General features: G+C 37.0%; 2 protein-coding genes across 2 annotated transcripts; one reads left to right on the forward strand and one right to left on the reverse strand.

Annotated features, from left to right (window-relative positions):
* Positions 1-3,321: 3,321 nt before the first annotated feature.
* On the reverse strand, positions 3,322-4,545 carry LOC110770278 (Gibberellin-regulated family protein). Its single transcript, XM_021974379.2, has 4 exons — positions 4,350-4,545; positions 3,926-3,985; positions 3,779-3,812; positions 3,322-3,660 (listed from the first exon to the last, which is right to left on the reverse strand). The coding sequence occupies exons 1-4, from the start codon at positions 4,425-4,427 to the stop codon at positions 3,479-3,481; spliced, it is 354 nt and encodes a 117-aa protein (XP_021830071.1). The 5' UTR covers positions 4,428-4,545; the 3' UTR covers positions 3,322-3,478.
* A 4,407-nt stretch (positions 4,546-8,952) lies between these two features.
* Positions 8,953-11,653, forward strand: LOC110770254 (protein TIC 20-I, chloroplastic). The gene is made up of 4 exons (XM_021974349.2): positions 8,953-9,114; positions 9,367-9,560; positions 10,370-10,539; positions 10,794-11,653. The coding sequence occupies exons 3-4, from the start codon at positions 10,380-10,382 to the stop codon at positions 11,429-11,431; spliced, it is 798 nt and encodes a 265-aa protein (XP_021830041.1). The 5' UTR covers positions 8,953-9,114; positions 9,367-9,560; positions 10,370-10,379; the 3' UTR covers positions 11,432-11,653.
* The last annotated feature ends 5,327 nt before the right edge of the window (positions 11,654-16,980 follow it).

The following is a 16,980-nucleotide window of genomic DNA, read 5'->3' on the forward strand; positions in this document are numbered from 1 at the left end:
GGTCAAAAGTAGTATTTAAAAATAAGAACATGGGTATAAGTTAGTCCAAAAAAAAATTGTATTAAATGTTTTCCCAAGTGGGGGGGAAAAAGTTTCCCTAAATGAACCAAGGGTATGAAATTCCCACTTACATGGGAAGCCCATACCCATGAATCCATAATTTCATTCACAAGAGTGCACATGCCAAACATGGGAATGCAATTTGAAATTCTCGAGCTCCTAAACTTTGAACCAAACGCATCCTTAGAGCCCGTTTCGGAAATTGATTACTTTCTCATGTTTGGTAAGTTCAGGCATGGGAAATGGTTGCGTGGCACTTGGAAAAATAGGGGAGAGGGGAATGTAACCCTCTTCCTCCCTTAGGTTTCATTTTCCCTTCCCATAGAAATTTTGGGAAAACAAGCCAACATTAAGTACACACTTTTCTTGACTATTTTGTCCCCATTAATAATTTAGAATTACAATATAACATTAAATGCATTCTTTTATTATTTAATTTCATGCGGATATAATTGGAAAATTAAACAAACTTTGTTTTACATTCCTGCACCAACCAAACATGGGAAAGGAAATAAAGTGGTATTTCCCGATTACTTTCCCAACATTACCAAACATGCTAAATGAATCTTCCATTTCTCATCTCTTAGGAAATAACATGAGAAATAATTTCCCACCAAATCTCTTTTGTGAACCAAACGGGTCCTTAATGTAAATGAACAGTATTGATTACACACTTATCAAATTTAAAATGCATTACATAAGTGTTTTAAATTTTGAATAGATATAGAATAAGCAATCTCACAAAATTATTAAGAGTCAAGAAGATTTAAACTCTTAATTAAAAAAAGTTATAAAAAAAAAAAAAAAAAAAAAAAAAACGCTTCAGGGGTTTCCCCCCGGATCTCATCGAATCTTCAATGTTTTTCAACTTCTAGTGGACCTATGTCGATCTACTCTTCTTTTGGTTGATCTATTATCGCAAATCTGGACTAGCTTTGGTTGTGCCTCATCTTGCGAGGCTACTCTTTGAGATATTGCAGAGAAGAAAGTCATGCCGGTTAGCGGCTAGTTTTTGTCTTTGAAGTCATTAGACTATATTCGGGGAAATTATGGCTATTGAAAGGGGTTTTAAAAAGTTATTTTCGAGTTTGATTCTCTATAGAGCATTTTAGCTTTTTGGCTGGCTCAGGTCACTGAGGAAGTTTTACCCATGATTGCCATATTGTTATTGGGATGTCTCCCTTTACAGTATGTGTCCTTTGTACTCTTTATTCTATTGATCTAATAAAATTCTATCGACTTTTATAAAATAAAATAAAATAAAAATGCATTTACATAATGACATTAATTGGAATCCTAGAAAATAACAAATTAACAATCCAAGCCAAATAACAAATCCTCCTTCCCTATAAATAAAAGATACAATTGCGCACTTCACCGTATAACCAAAACATTAAATTCATTAAAAAGTCGCTTTTGTGGCCTTTTCTCACAACCAAACCATGGCTGGCCTGCACTACAACTTCTTTCCTACTGATTTCTTTTACCCTCGCACAAAGCCTATGGCCTTCGACAGCACCAGTCCCAGTCCCAAAGATCAACTTCTTCTTCCTCTTCAAACTTCTAACAGAGATCGCCATGTAGTGGAAAATCTTCAACAGCCCTTAAAGCCCACAAGCCATGGAGTTGGTCAAACTAACAACAGCCTCCATCAGTACAAGGTACTCAAAGCTATTACTTCCATAAGCCAAAGCAAAGAAGGTGGCTCATACAACCGAAGAGCCTTCACAGACAACTGAAGATAGATGATATTGAATTGCCTTCGTGCTCATGTTTATGCTTTTGTATTTTCAAAAATTGTTATTGATATATAATCCTTCTGTTTGATAGGTTCTCTATCTTCTATTGAAATAATAACAGAATAAAATAAAATAAAATATCTTTTTTAATTTTTAATGAACTTTGGATTATTAAATTAAGGATTATAATTTGCAATACTCCTTTTGTTCTTTAAAAAGAATAATGAAAGGTTTCAGTTTCTACTGAGGTTATAATAACACATCAAAGAGGCCTTTTTGTTTTTTTGGACAAACATCGTAGAGATTCGTGTAAGAGCATCTTCAGCTTATATATGTCAAATCTAAACATGAAATGACGAGAACTGAAGGAGAAAACTACTTCAGTTTAGTAGTCAAATTCTATATGGATTTAGAAACAAAGGTAATGTAGACAAAGATGAAAACTGAAGGAAAAAACTACTTCAGTTTAGTAGTCAAATTCTATATGGATTTGGAAACAAAGGCAATGTAGACAAGGATGAAATGTCAAATGTTTTGTTTAATTATTACTTTTTTATATGTTGGGCCCTACAATTATTTACTTCCGTTAACACTTGATTTCAGATGATTAACCAAGGACTTTGATCGGGTCAAAGTCAGACTTCTATTGGTTCTGAACTGAAAGAGTGGTCTTCTCTTCTCAGTCAAAATTATCTGCACATGGGATAGAACGAGTCATCAAAGAGGTAATGGTGTGGTACCAACCAACCATCTTCGATGCCAAAGTCAGAATGCAGTAAACGGAGTGTTTGAGGGAGCAAATGGACAGATTGTCAAATTACCATTTAATTAATCGAATCTAAATTTTACACTTTACATGTCACATAAATATGAACTGTAGCTTATGGAGTTGCGAAATTTAATTAAAGTCTTTTTTTGGGATGTAGAAAGGTGATGGAGGGTTGACCGAAATGGGAGTTTTTTTTACTATATGGGATGGGTTCAGTTCGGTTACCAAACCGACGGTGGTCAGAATGCTACAAATGGAACTCCCACTTTGCAGATTGTCGGTTGAACCGACGGTTTCGATCATAACGATTTGGAGAGAGAGAGAGAGAGAGAGAGAGACCTGAGGAGATTGAGAGAGATCGAGAGGCAGAAATTTAAATGTGTCCTTGAATTGCTCTGAATTGAAAATACAATGATAAAATTAAAAAAACTGAACCTACGAGGACCAAAGTGGTAAAATCGGCAAACTATAGGGATCAAAAGTAACCTTTATATTTTGAATTCAAGAGATCTTAAGAAATTGAAGGGAACTAAAAAATTTGGGGCACAATGGATAAGTCTAATTGAGACTTTTCTTGATCAAGTATAGCATGCAAGGAATACACACTAGGCATCGGGGAAAAATAATGCCTTTTGTTTTCCCAATGGCTATGTAGTGTAGTCTATTAGCAAATTTGTAGTAGAGACAGGTGAGAGATAGTATCGAGGTTTTTTTCGTAGGGGTTAATTAGATGCTAGAATCCACCTAGAGGTGTTTTAGCCAAACGAAAAGGAATTTTTATTAATATATCTACAAACAACAAATTCAAAAACATATAAAGCAATACAATTAAGTTGAATTATTAAGTAAAAGAAAAATAGCCTGCAAAATAGGAATAAAACATAATTATCTGTACAAGGAGTGAGCTAGCTCAAGGGCATTTGGGGCCTCCTCTCTTGGTCTTCCAGTTGTTATAGCAAGGACAGAATTGCTTGTTCCCGTAGGTGCCTGGAGGCACGCACAAGCACTTAGCGCAGCACTTTTGGCAGAAAAACAAACATGGCTTCTTGTATTGTGTGTTTGAGCATCTTGTAGAGCAACGCGGACCACACTCTGTACAATATCATGTTAAACTTCTATCAATAACTTTTCTTTTTTTTTTCTTTTTGGTTAAATAAAACAATTGATTTTTATAAAAAAAAAAATTTATATGGCTGATTAGGATCTTTACCTTGAGGTTGAAGGCTGCCTTCAGTGATTCCATTCTGAATTTTTCAAGAAATAAGAGGTAATTAATTAAATTGGGAATTTAAATTAAATATCAGACAAAAACATATCAAAAATTGAAGCAGAAAATGCCAGTAGATATATAATTTACCATCGTGTGGTTGTTACTGCCTTGGGGCTGTGGTGCTGGAGCCTCAGTGGAGATAGTAGCCTGCAACATAAATTTTTACGAAATTTGCAAATGAATAAATCAGATAGAGGTGGGGAGAAATTTCAAAATGTTTAAGTTCTGATGGGATAGACTTGCATGCACTCAATAATACCATTGAATAACACAATCTTCTTGTTTTAATTTTCTTTTAAATAATCCTACTGCAATTATATATCTCTGCTTCAAAGTACAACATGCAAATAGTTCAACAGTTCAATGAGAGACTTGAAATTTCTTAGGGTGATTAGGAATGCAGGCCTGTATAATATATACAGATGAAAATGAACATAGATATAAGGGAGGGTGGCACAGAGAGAGAGAGAGAGAGAGAGAGAGAGATATCAAAGATTAATTGATTGCTTACATGGTTCTCTACTATTAAGAAATGAAGCATAACAAGGCAGAGCATCACAATCCTTAGAGTCCTTTCCATTGCCATCATTGCCTACTGTATATATCAGAAAAGAGAAGTGCTGGCTACTATGACTCAAAAAGCAACTTGAGAGAGAGAGAGAGAGAGAGAGAGAGAGAGAGAGAGAGTTATATGTTTTCCTGAAGTGTGGTGTTAGGACTACAAAGGACTATTTATATACAGGATTGTTAAATTTGAATCTCTCTAACTGATAGATTTAGCTAGAGAATTCTATGGATGTAAACATTGAAAGGTATATGGTCTGACATATTGCCAGAGATCAAATCACATTTTTGTCCTTGTAGTTTAGCCCAAACTACAGAATTTTGTTGTTTTCACCATGTCTTTTTTGTACAACTTTACTTGAATTCATTATCAGTGTACGGTTTATGCATCTCTTGGGGTAAAATAAAAATAAATAAATAAGGCATTCTTCTTTTGGTAAATATATGAAAGAAAAATAAAATGCTTTGTTGTACCCAAAAAAGAATCTATAGGCATTCCATATTCAATTAGAGTTAGTAAATACTGTGGCAGAGGTAGCAGCAACTATGGAGGAGAAAAGACAAAATAAATTGTCTTTGAATTTATGACCTAGTCACATGTGATGAGAAGTTGAGAACCATATTTGCAAGCAACAATTATAGCATGCTAGTATTAAATAACAAAGTTTAAAATGAACCTAAATTTGAATCGATCAAACACTTTCCCGTTATTCGGTGAACAAAATTTGGTGTCTAATAGCAAAGAGTTTGTAACTCAAGTGGTTAAAAGCAGTTATTCTTGCATCTGTTCGGATCTCCCTTCTCCAATATCATTTGTATAAGAAAAAAAAAACAAATTCAGTGTCTAATACAATACAATCCAAGTAAAGGAAGATGAAAACTGACATGACCTGAATTGTGATAGGATATAGGGATTGGTATTTATTCCTTCTTTCGATTCTCATGCATGTGAAATAATGGTAATGTGAAAGCGATCGCATACAACCTCCCACAAGACACATGTACATTCACATGACCCTGTTACTGTTGGGTTTCTAATGCACAACAAATGTACCACTAAAGCACAAAAAATATAATGTTTTATAGAATCACTTATCTGCTGTCCGAAACCATTGCCAGTGTAAGAGCCCTTTCTTTTGCACTCTCTCAACTCAATGCCCGTGACCAATTTTGTATTTGCTTCCATTTTCTTTTCTGTATTTTCTGGAAGAGAGAGAGAGATGGTGTTGAGATGATGAGTAGTTGGCTGGTTGGTTATGTTAGTTTGGTCTCGTGAATCATTGTCGTTGCTTAGGCAAGAATCCAAGGACAGCAAGCCCACCATTGCAGACTTATAGCCATTGTTTATTGTTTTCTTTACACGCTGTTTTTAAATTTTTTTTTCTCTCTGAAAATTTGAATCTGCAAGTATGAAGCTTCACCAAAAAAAAAATTGGATTTGACAAGAAAAAAAGAAATTGATACGAAAAAAAAACACACTCGCCAACAACCAAAGGAGGGATAGTGGAGCGTCCATGGAGAGTGTAGGTGGAGTGCCAGTAGAGAAGGTGAGAGGAGATGGTGGTGGAAGGAAGGGGAGAGGGGATGAGTCACGTTGGCTAGGTGGGAGAATCAGTTTTGACGTTGGTTAGGGTTTCTGTTTCCTTTTATCTTTTTTTTAATTAATAAATAATATAAAAGAAATTAAAAAAAATACAAATAATTTAAATTGATGTGATTGTCCACTTCATCTACTAATTTTAATTAATGTGATTGTCCACCTAAGCTGCCACACAAGGTGGTATGAGAATATATAAAAAGCTTAAATGCTAAAATGGTCCCTATGTTTTAGCCCGTTGCAATTGGCCAATTTAGTCCATGTATTTTCAATTTGGCTAATTGGGTCCCTGTGTTTCGCATCGTTAGCTAATGTAATCCAATATGTTAAACTTCTGTTAAAATATTAATAAAAAAATATAAATATGAATTCAATCTATAAAATAAATTATTATGAAATAAAAATAAGATTTAAAAGCTAAAAGCAATTAAAAACCAAAGGACAACACCATTTCATCTCAACTGCAAACGCCCTTTCTCCCCAGCAACAACTCACCCACACGCAAAAACCCCAACTCCCCAAGCCACAGCCACCCACCCCTCCCCTTCTCTCTCTCTCTCTCTCTCTCTCTCTCTCTCTATATATATATTCAATTTTTATAAATTAATTTCAACAAAATTTATAGGTTTTCAAAGGAAGAAGAAGAAAAAATGAATTTTCATGTTTATTTAACAGCAATTTTAACCGAATGGGCCACATTGGCTAACAGTGCTAAACACAGAGACCAAATTGGCCAAATTAAAAACACATGGACTAAATTGGCAAACAAGATAAAACACAGGGATTATTTTATCATTTAGTGGCTTTACCCTTTTTTTAAAGGAAAAAAGAGACCAAAATTTGATAAAAAAGAAAAAAAATTAACTCAACAAATATCTCTAAATCTATGCAAAATTGGAACACTAACACCATTAATGTGCAATATTTGCAAATAATTAGTTGAAAACAAAAAAACAACAGTAAAGTGAGGCAATCAAAATGTTTAAAAAACTAAAAAAATAACATTTAACAGGTTAAGCTTGATTAGGTAATTTGCGTAGTTGGAACCCAGTCATCGAATTTTTGTCAAGAAAAAAAATAAAAGGATGGGTTGTAATAAGAAAAAATTAGTTTGAAGGGGGAAAGTTAAATTTTCTACAATCCTAAATCGAGGAAGGCAGCCCCATAGTGTATGAGTACGTTTGACACTTGCAGTCACAAGTTTCTTTGTTGCGATCACCATACTGTACATACTTGTTTAAGAACTTTGCCAGTGAAATAAAGGGGGTAATAGTATGGATATGCTCTGGATAAAGTTTACAATATTGTTGTTGGATGTTTGTTATAACTGTTGCATGTGCATATGAGTATCCACTCGCGGAGCCAAAAAAATTTCAGGGGAGGGGCAACATTTAAAAGGCTAAAAGTATGTGAGGGAAATCCAAGTGCAAGGAGTCCATGAACCCATCTATATTAGTCGACATTGAAGAGAGAAACTTTGAATAAATAAATGTGAAATTTGCCTAAAACAAAATTAAATTATAAGTTGAGAAACTAAGAAAGGACAGATGACAAATAAGGGGGATTAAAGCTCATGGATATTTATTATATAGAGATACACCATTAAGGAAATTTTGGGAGACAACAAGTTTATGTGAAGCAGAAATCAAATTGAATATTACAAAGTCTCTTTCAGACATTTAATCGAACACATGGTGGGCACCAGCAAAGGGGCAAATTTCGTCCACCCCAAAGAATTTTCTAGCGAGGAAATATGCAACTACACCTCCTTGCTCATGTGTAGGACCACCAGTGTGAGTATCTATGTGAATATTGAAAAAGAAAAAAAAATGAAAGATGTCATGTTGCTTAAGAAGGAACTTCAGTTCATATGCAACTAAACTGTAAAGCCAATATGGCAAGTATTGAATAGGTACAGTAAATACAAAAATGAAAATGCTAGAGGCACCAACTTTGGGCACCAATTTGGGCACCAACTCTCTAATAGAGTGTGGGACCCGTTGTATTGGCGGGTTCCATCTCTATTAGAGAGATGATGCCCAAGTTGGTGCCTCTAGCACCACCCATACAAAAATTTGAGACCAAAGTAACTAAGGAAGACAAGGTGAATCGGTTGGGCTGTGAGCCCAACACAGATTCGCTGACATAAACCACTCCTTACAAATTCTAATACGAGCATTTAGATATAATCTGAACAGCCCAAGTAGCTTTTTACAGTCTTTGAAAATTCGCATTACTTGTTAAATTTGGCAGTCCTCATTAGTAAATTATCGACTATATGTTTTGGAAAAAATAAAATGATAAAATAGAAGTCTGTAAACTCCAATTATTTTTATATATAAAAAATAGAAGAAGTAGGACTTGTTCAATATATGATATGTGTATATATAAACATGTGTTGGCTTATAAGTGTAATAGAAAATAAGATAGTACTTAGCTGTGAATACAGAAACCAAACCAGAAATTAAATGGTATGTTTACTTATCAGGAATGGGGAAAGTCATGAATCGGGGAACCTACATAGGATAATCAAGGAATGTAGGAATCGAATCAACTACTCCCCTTAGTTGATCTCATTCCCAATTTTGAGAGTATTCAATTATGCATTTTAACTTATAATCCACATAATTTTTTATTCCTTATGTGTTAGTAAACACAAGGGAAGTCATGAATTAGAATCATTCCAATACCCATGTGTAAACACAGGAGAAATAAAAATTAGAATCATTCCAATACCCATTCCTAATAAGTAAATATATTGTAATAGTATCTCATCTCTCTCGCATGACTTGACTCTCTTTATTATCTTCTCTTTCCTAACTAATACTCATATAGCTGACAACTTTATTGTTATTATTTTTTTTTTCTTTTAACAAAACACAAATGCAAATGGAAGCTAGCAGCTAGAAACTTCACCCAATACCCTCTCCAAACTCAAGCCCATTGAGCCCAATGCTCTTAAGCACCCCGCATCCAAGCCCGTTCAGACTAAAACAAAAATAGATGAAAGGTCACCTCAACATCCCTCCCTCCCTACGATTTGCAGCCGCTCCCATATCCCTTCAGTCCTCACCATCTGCCACAGCCAGTGGCCGCTGCTGCCACTTCCACCTTTGTAAGTTCTTTTTTCTTCTTCAAAACAATTCTCCGAAATTCTTTCTATTTTCTTCGAAATTCTTCTTTTCTTCTTTATCTTCTTCTTCGTTCAATTGAATTTTTTTCCTGCTTCTTTCCTATTTAGGGATTTAGGGTTCTTATAAAGAGAAACAAAAAATGGGTTTTTTGGATTTTGACGTTACAGACTTGTGTGTTGGAAATATATGGGAAGACGATTTGCTTATATTGGTTGTGTTTTGATATTCAATAGCAAGGAGCAGGTGGCGTAACTGGATTTTGAAGTTTTTGAACTTGACTATTGAATGACTGCTCGGATTTCCGTCTCTATATAAACCGCCCTCCGCTCTCTCTCACTCACACGTATTTCTCGCGCTCGGGTCAATCACTTCACCACAAATTTCGCACGCAGATATTTTCTTCTTCTTCGCTCGAAGCTTCGCAGAGGTAAAGAAAACAAGTTCTCCAATTTTCTTCTTGATAAATTTTTTCGCTTGCTTTTTTGTTAATTAATGGATCTCTTGGTTTACGAACATGCTTCTACTTTGTGTTTGGTTGCTGAGAAAACGAAAAATGGAATCTTGAACGATAGAAAACTAGGTTTTGGTGTGGGAACGAAATTAAGGCCAGAAGGTTCAACTGATTATGTAAAAGATGCTGTTGAGTGAATGATTTAGCTGTATAAGGGTTTGGTTTGTCTTTACCTTTTCTGATTGGTTAGATCTGGTTGTGTTTGGTTGTTCAGAAAGCACAAAATTGGTGAAGGAAATTGAAGATTTGAAAATCGGATTTTTTTTTAAATTTATTTGATCTATGGCTTTTGATGACTATGATCTTTGAAGAACTTTTTCGTATTTAATTTTAAAGATTAAAGATTTTTTTAAAATTCTTTTTGTAATTGGATGAGCTTTTTGGTTTATGTAATTATCCATTTCATATAGAAATGTTTGGATTCGGGTTGATCTTATGAATTGCATTTGCTGTCTTCAATTAGATGAATTCATTGTTGTATCAAAACGATATTTTCGAACAGGAAATGAGTAGTGTGGGGGATGTTGGCAAGAGTTAGTAATAATGGTAACATGATAGATGTACCATCAATTTTCTATTTCAATTTTTTTTTTTTTATGTATGTTATGTTAATTGACTTTTGTATTGTATCATATCGTATCGTATCAGCATACCTGAACTCGAACCCGTGCAACATTTGTTCCTAATCTCTATGTTTTCCACTTATGAAATTGCTTTAATCTCAGGTACTTGGCTATGATTCAAAATGGATGCGCCATGCCTGCTGGGTGTAGTTCTGTGAATTCCAGAGTATGTAAGCCATCAAATACTAGTGGTTTTGTCTTGTCATGCATTCCTCGTTTTCAAACTGGGGCGGCTTCTCCATGCATCAGTTCATGGAGAGCTCATCAGGACGGTAAGTCTTGGTTGTATATTAGACTCTCAATGTTCTAGGCCTTCAATTTGCATTTCCACGGTTTTAATTCCTATATGAAAAATATGTTATATATTTATCAATTTGAGGCCGCATCTGTTGATGTGTTTCACAAACACTCCACCTATTATGTACTCACACAAACACACATCAGCTCAAATAGACTTTTTCATGTCATTATCAACCCATAGGGTGAGCTTAGTATTTGTTTTCATTCAATGTTATCTTGATTATAGCTATGCCACTTCTGCACCATTGTACCGTATCGAGCCCATTTTTAAGCGGGGATCAAGGTAGCTTGTTACGTACAATCCCCTTGTTGCCAAGCCGATGCAAAACTCGTATGGCCCCTCGAGCATCCAAGGATGTCCCATACAGTTTTCGGTTCCCTCCAATGACTAAGAAGCCAAAGTGGTGGTGGAGAACATTAGCATGCCTCCCCTATTTAATGCCCCTACATGAGACATGGATGTATGCTGAGACAGCCTATCATCTACACCCTTTCCTGGAAGACTTTGAATTCCTTACTTACCCATTCCTGGGGGCCATTGGGAGGTTGCCCAGCTGGTTCTTAATGGCATACTTTTTTGTTGCGTATCTTGGAATAGTGAGGAGAAAGGAATGGCCACATTTCTTCAGATTTCATGTGGTGATGGGCATGTTGTTGGAGATTGCCTTGCAGGTCATAGGGACTGTGAGCCGATGGATGCCACTTGCTATCTACTGGGGTAAAGTAGGGATGCACTTCTGGACAGCCGTTGCATTTGCTTACCTATTTACGGTGTTGGAATCCATACGTTGTGCTCTTGCTGGCATGTATGCAGATATCCCCTTCGTTTGTGATGCTGCATATATTCAAATTCCGTATGACTAATACGTGAAGGAGAAAGTATAAGAGAAAGAAGGATTTGCTTTGCTTGCCTTCCTTCCCATCTGTTTGGATTTTGTTGTATGAGATGATAACTTGTTAGCCGGAATAGTTTTCTTTTGTGTAAATGTTCTAATTGGGATCAGTTGGGTTTGTGTTGTAGCAGAATGCTCATTCGGGTGTTTGCTTATTCCATTGTTAATCAGATTCAGAATTAGTGTTTTGTTATTTCTCAATTTTCCAAGTAAATGATTCTTTGACTTGATTAGTCAAAGCTTAGTAATCGGATTCCGTCTTAGAATGCAAGAACCGCGTAGTATGCCTTCCGTCCAATTATTGTAGTCTAAATTGCTTTTTTTTTTTATACCCGCTATTTGGTTTCATTTTCAATCTTGTCACTATTATTCCCATTTTTGTAATCATGTCTTTGCAATTTGCTAATGTGTGTGTTCAATCCCAACATAATCCTAATTTCTGTCAGATACGAATAGAACACGTTGAACATTAATCCCAACATAATCCTTGTTTCTAGGCATTGTAGTTTGTTGGTTTTACCATTTTGGTCTCTGTTGTTTCAGTTTTATCGATTTACCATGAAGTTTTAAATCCTTCACAATAGAGTATGTTACAAATTATGTCATATTTCTTCCAATTCTGACCAAAATTATGTCCAAAATACCCCTCTACGTCAAGGACACGTGCTTACTCTATCACAAATTTGGGTAAAAAATTTGGACGTGTCATTGAAAGTCATTTATCAACCCAGACAAGGCATGGTGTAGCCCATGCTTTGGCTCAATTTGGGTTGTGCAAGAGGAGTAATTTTTGAGTGTTCCGGGTACACCAAGTGGCTGGTGTATCATCCAATAGACGGAGGACATATGAAATATTTCCAATACAGCCCACCACATGTCATAAAAAGAAATGCAATAAGTTGGACAATAATTCCACATGTCCTATGTTTATTGGATTGTACACCATTCACGTGGTGTACCCGGAACATATAAAAATTTCTCGTGCAAGAGAAAGCTCTTTGTATGGGAGGATGCAACGCCGTCGTGGTCAGCACCATTATTAGAAAACGACATGAAGGGCGATGTTAATTGCTTTTTTTTCCTTAACCAAATTTTCCTCGTAAATTTTTTAAGGTAAGGGGGTTGTATCCTGAGATGTTTTCATAGTCAATGAAGCATCTTTATAATAAATAAATCACCATAATTGAAACCAGAAGATCCAAAGTGAAAAACTCGACAAACTACAAGAATCCAAAGCGACTTTTGCGAATTATGTAATTAGGCCAAATCATAATGAAGTTGCTACAACAATTATAAAAGTACTAAACGAGTGTAATTTATGGTGACATCTTAAATTTATAATTAGATTAGTGATAATGATGGGAGGAGGGCATGATTGAGATGTACACGGTTTTGCTTGGTAGGATATGTCTTGTGTCCTTCTCATCATACGATTCATATCCGCTATCTTAACCTAACCCCCCACACCCCATGTGCCATACGCGCATTATCTGGAAGCGGAGAAAACCAGTACGAACCTTGCCCCCACCAAAAAACGACACGTCATTACTTTCACAAAATGATATCAGCCGTTGATAAAAATAAGCATATCTCCCGGCCGTCGATTAGGTGATTTGTGTTGGAAAAGTCTAACATGGCTCTCACATGAACGGGTCCCACTTCCACTCCTGCATTTCATTTATTAATTAATTGAAGTCATTAAACAAGTCATAATACAATAATCCGGGGTGTTAAGACTCAAAATACAAGTTTCTAGAGCTTTTGATGATGAGTGAGAGGGTGCAATCTTGACCCTTCAAGATTGCTTTGCGTAGGCCCCATTTTGTACCAACGGTTGTGAAATCATCAATCGTTGGAGCCACGTGTGATTTTCAGAGGGGTTGGTGTCAATTAGAGGAGCTAAACAAGACCTTCATTGCTCTCATCCCAAAAATTCCTGATCCTGAGAACACTGACCAGTTTAGGCCTATTGGACTTTGTAATAACTCTTACAAGATTTTAGCAAAGGTGATGGCCAACAGGTTGAAAATGATTCTTCCGGATATTATCTCAGATAACCAAAATGCCTTCGTCCCGGGAAGGCAAATCCAAGATAATATCCTCGTAGCGCACGAGGCCTTTCATTATTTAAAGAGGAAAAAAACTGGTGGTGTTTTTGAAGCTGGCATAAAAGTTGACATGAACAAGGCTTATGATCGTATTGAGTGGGACTTCTTGTTTGTTCTTATGGAAAAAATGGGCTTTGCTAGTGACTGGATTCGCCTCGTCAAAGCTTGCCTCACTACGGTGTCTTTTTCTGTCATTGTTAACGGCAGACCCGGCCGTTCCTTTAAGCCCTCCCGGGGCTTGAGACAAGGGGACCCACTCTCACCATACCTTTTCTTACTGGTCAGTGAAGCCCTCTCTATGAACCTCACAAAGGCCGCCAGCAAGGGCGAGATCACTGGAATTAGGATTGCCCGGCGATGCCCCATTCTCTCGCATTTGTTCTTTGCTGATGACTCCCTTTTCTTTGTGAAGGCTGATGTGCTTAATTGCAGGAACCTAAAAGGTGTTCTGGATAGCTATTGTTTGGCGTCTGGACAATGCATAAATTATCAGAAATCCTGCTTCTACTTCTCTTTGAACACACCTGAGGAAACTAGAAGAAGCTTATGCTCCTTACTGAGTATTAATGGTGTGGACAACCCGGGGATTTATCTGGGGCTGCCAACTATTTGGGGAAGGTCCAAAATGGCTTCCCTGAATTATATTCTTGAGAGGATTCGTAGGAAAATTGAGGGATGGAAGCAAAACTCGTTATCACTGGCGGGTAAGGAAATACTAATAAAATCTGTTGCTACTGCGGTCCCTGCCTACCCGATGACTTGCTTTCGCTTTCCAGAAGGAACTTGCAAGAAAATAACTAGTGCACTAGCGAATTTCTGGTGGGGTAAATCTGAAAAGGGATCTGGCCTCCATTGGAGGTCCTGGTCGAGGCTTGGATTAGCAAAAGGTGATGGTGGGATGGGGTTTCGTGACCTCTCCAGCTTCAATCTTGCCTTGTTAGCTAAACAGTGCTGGAGAATACTACAAAACCCGAATGCTACGTGGGTTAAGATCTTAAAAGCTCGCTACTTTCCCAACTGTGATTTCGTAAAGGCTAAAAAAGGATCTCGTTCCTCTTGGGCTTGGGCAAGTCTATTGGATGGGAGAGATGCATTACTCAAGGATGCTAGGTATCAAGTGTTCAGTGGCGCCACTACATGTATTTGGACTGACAGGTGGGTCTCATCTACGCATTTTGGTGTCATTCAACCTATCAGACCCGTTCCCCCATCTGCCCCTCAACTTGTTAAAGATATAATGGACAAGCATAATCATACTTGGATTCTTGATGGCATCTCCACCCTGTTAAGCAGGGAAACTTTGGATCGTATTAGATGTACTCCGATTGGCCGTACTAATCGAGCAGATAAACTTGTATGGCCTTGGAATACTGTGGGCACATATACTGTGAAATCGGGTTATCACCGTTTTCATGCAAGGCTCCACACAATCATACCAACCCACAACTTTTCCTCCCACTCTATTCCAGAAACTGTCTGGAAGTCCATTTGGAAAATCAAAACACTCCCCAAAATCAAACACTTTCTCTGGAGAGCTATTTCTTGCTCCCTATCCACAAGACTGTCCTTGTTCAGAAGGAAAATTGTTAGTAATCCTCTTTGCCCAATTTGCGAGTGTTATGAGGAATCCATTGAGCACATCCTTTTTCTCTGCCCTTGGACCCTACTGGTATGGTTTGGCTCTGAGCTGTCTTACAGGATTGACCATCAGAGAATCACGTCCTTTGACAGGTGGCTTGAAGGAATTCTTTTGATTCCAGGCATTACCAAGGCGGAGCTTAATCACTGTTTGTCTCTTATTAGCTTCATTTGTTGGGAAATCTGGAAGTCCAGGTGTCGCTTTGTCTTTGATGGTACCACCCCGGACCCGCGCCGGGTTATTATAAGTGCTAGGGAGGCTTGCAATGAATTTGTGGGTGCCACTGCTGTTGGTGGAGTGATAATGATGGCTACACAAGCTTCGCCTCCCAGCTCTATCTCTCGAGGATCTCGGTGGTCTCCCCCGACTAGCAATATTTTGAAAGTTAATTTTGACGGTGCCTGGTGCCCTGGTTCCTGTGCTGGTGGTATTGGAGTGGTCATTCGGGATTTAAATGGAGTTTGGTGTGGGGGCCTCTCCTCCCCGGTCATCTGCGATTCAGCCCTTGTTGCAGAAGCTGCCGCTGGCCTTTGTGCAATTACCTTTGCAAAAGAAAGGGGAATGGGGAAGATTATTTTAGAATCTGATTGCAAGGTGGTAATTGATGCTTTGCGTGGAAGGTTTGGCAACAACTCTTGGGTCATCGCGCCAATGATTGATGAAATTCGTAATCTATCTTTGTGTTTGGATGATGTGGCCTGGAATTGGGTGCCTAGATGTGCAAATCGAGCAGCTCATGCAGCAGCTTCGATTGGTTTGAGAGCTATGGAACTGAAAAGTTGGGTCACCAGACCACCATTGTCTCTTGTTGGAGTTTTAAATTCTGATGGTCTGCCATGCCCACCACAGGATGGCAATACTAGTAGTTAATTTCAGTTTTTTATTTGGTGGGGGTTAAGACTATAATACTAGGCTCCGATGGAGCATTAGACTTGTCTGACTTCTCTGTTGTTGGTTTCCTCTCCTATCTGGCTTTTGCCTGCTTTTGTATCTTTTTACCCTTTTGGGTTTGAATACAACAAGCATTATGACCAAAAAAAAAAAAAAAAAAGACTCGTATCATCATATCCACTAAAAAATTCGACCAAAATAAAAGTAAAAAAAACATCAAGACCCAAGGCTCAAGTGAGTGATGGATTTCAAATATCTTCCTTAAGATTTCCAGGCATATGGAAAAATAGAACCAAAAACTTCTATTGTTGAAAGGTGATTCAAAAATTCCCATCCAAGTGCTACATCATCAAATCCCTATTTTTTGGAGTCTTTGTACACTTGTTCAAGATATTTGAAAGTGTTTTAAAATTTTAGTTATTTCTCATTGCGTCGTGTTCATCGAAAAACAAATTAGTGGGTGGTATCCTTGCAAAATATGAACACGGTTATACGAATTCTTATATATTCTTTTTCATCAATGTACGAATCCTTATATTTGGCGTGAAGAAGTTTTACATAGACTGCAATTTGATAGGTATTTTATAAAGATCCCTCAAGGACCTTCTTTGTACATTTTTGTTTGTTTGAAAAAAAAAACACTAGAATGGAAAAAAAAACACTAGAAAAAAAACATGGAGATACCAAAAATATAGGCATATTTGCAAATTGTTTTGATTAAAAAAAAAAAAAAAAAAAACAAGTAAAAGCATCTCCAAGGGAAGGGGATTTGATATGGGCTCTTCAATTCTTATCATTTTATGTTTTTAGGGCAATTTGAAGTACCATGTTATAGTCGACAAAAAAAAAAAGTACCATGTTATAATCAATAAATTTAGCATA

The sequence above is a fragment of the Prunus avium genome, chromosome 7, assembly GCF_965620075.1.
Source record: "Prunus avium chromosome 7, drPruAviu1.hap1.1, whole genome shotgun sequence".
Classification (NCBI taxonomy): domain Eukaryota; kingdom Viridiplantae; phylum Streptophyta; class Magnoliopsida; order Rosales; family Rosaceae; genus Prunus; species Prunus avium.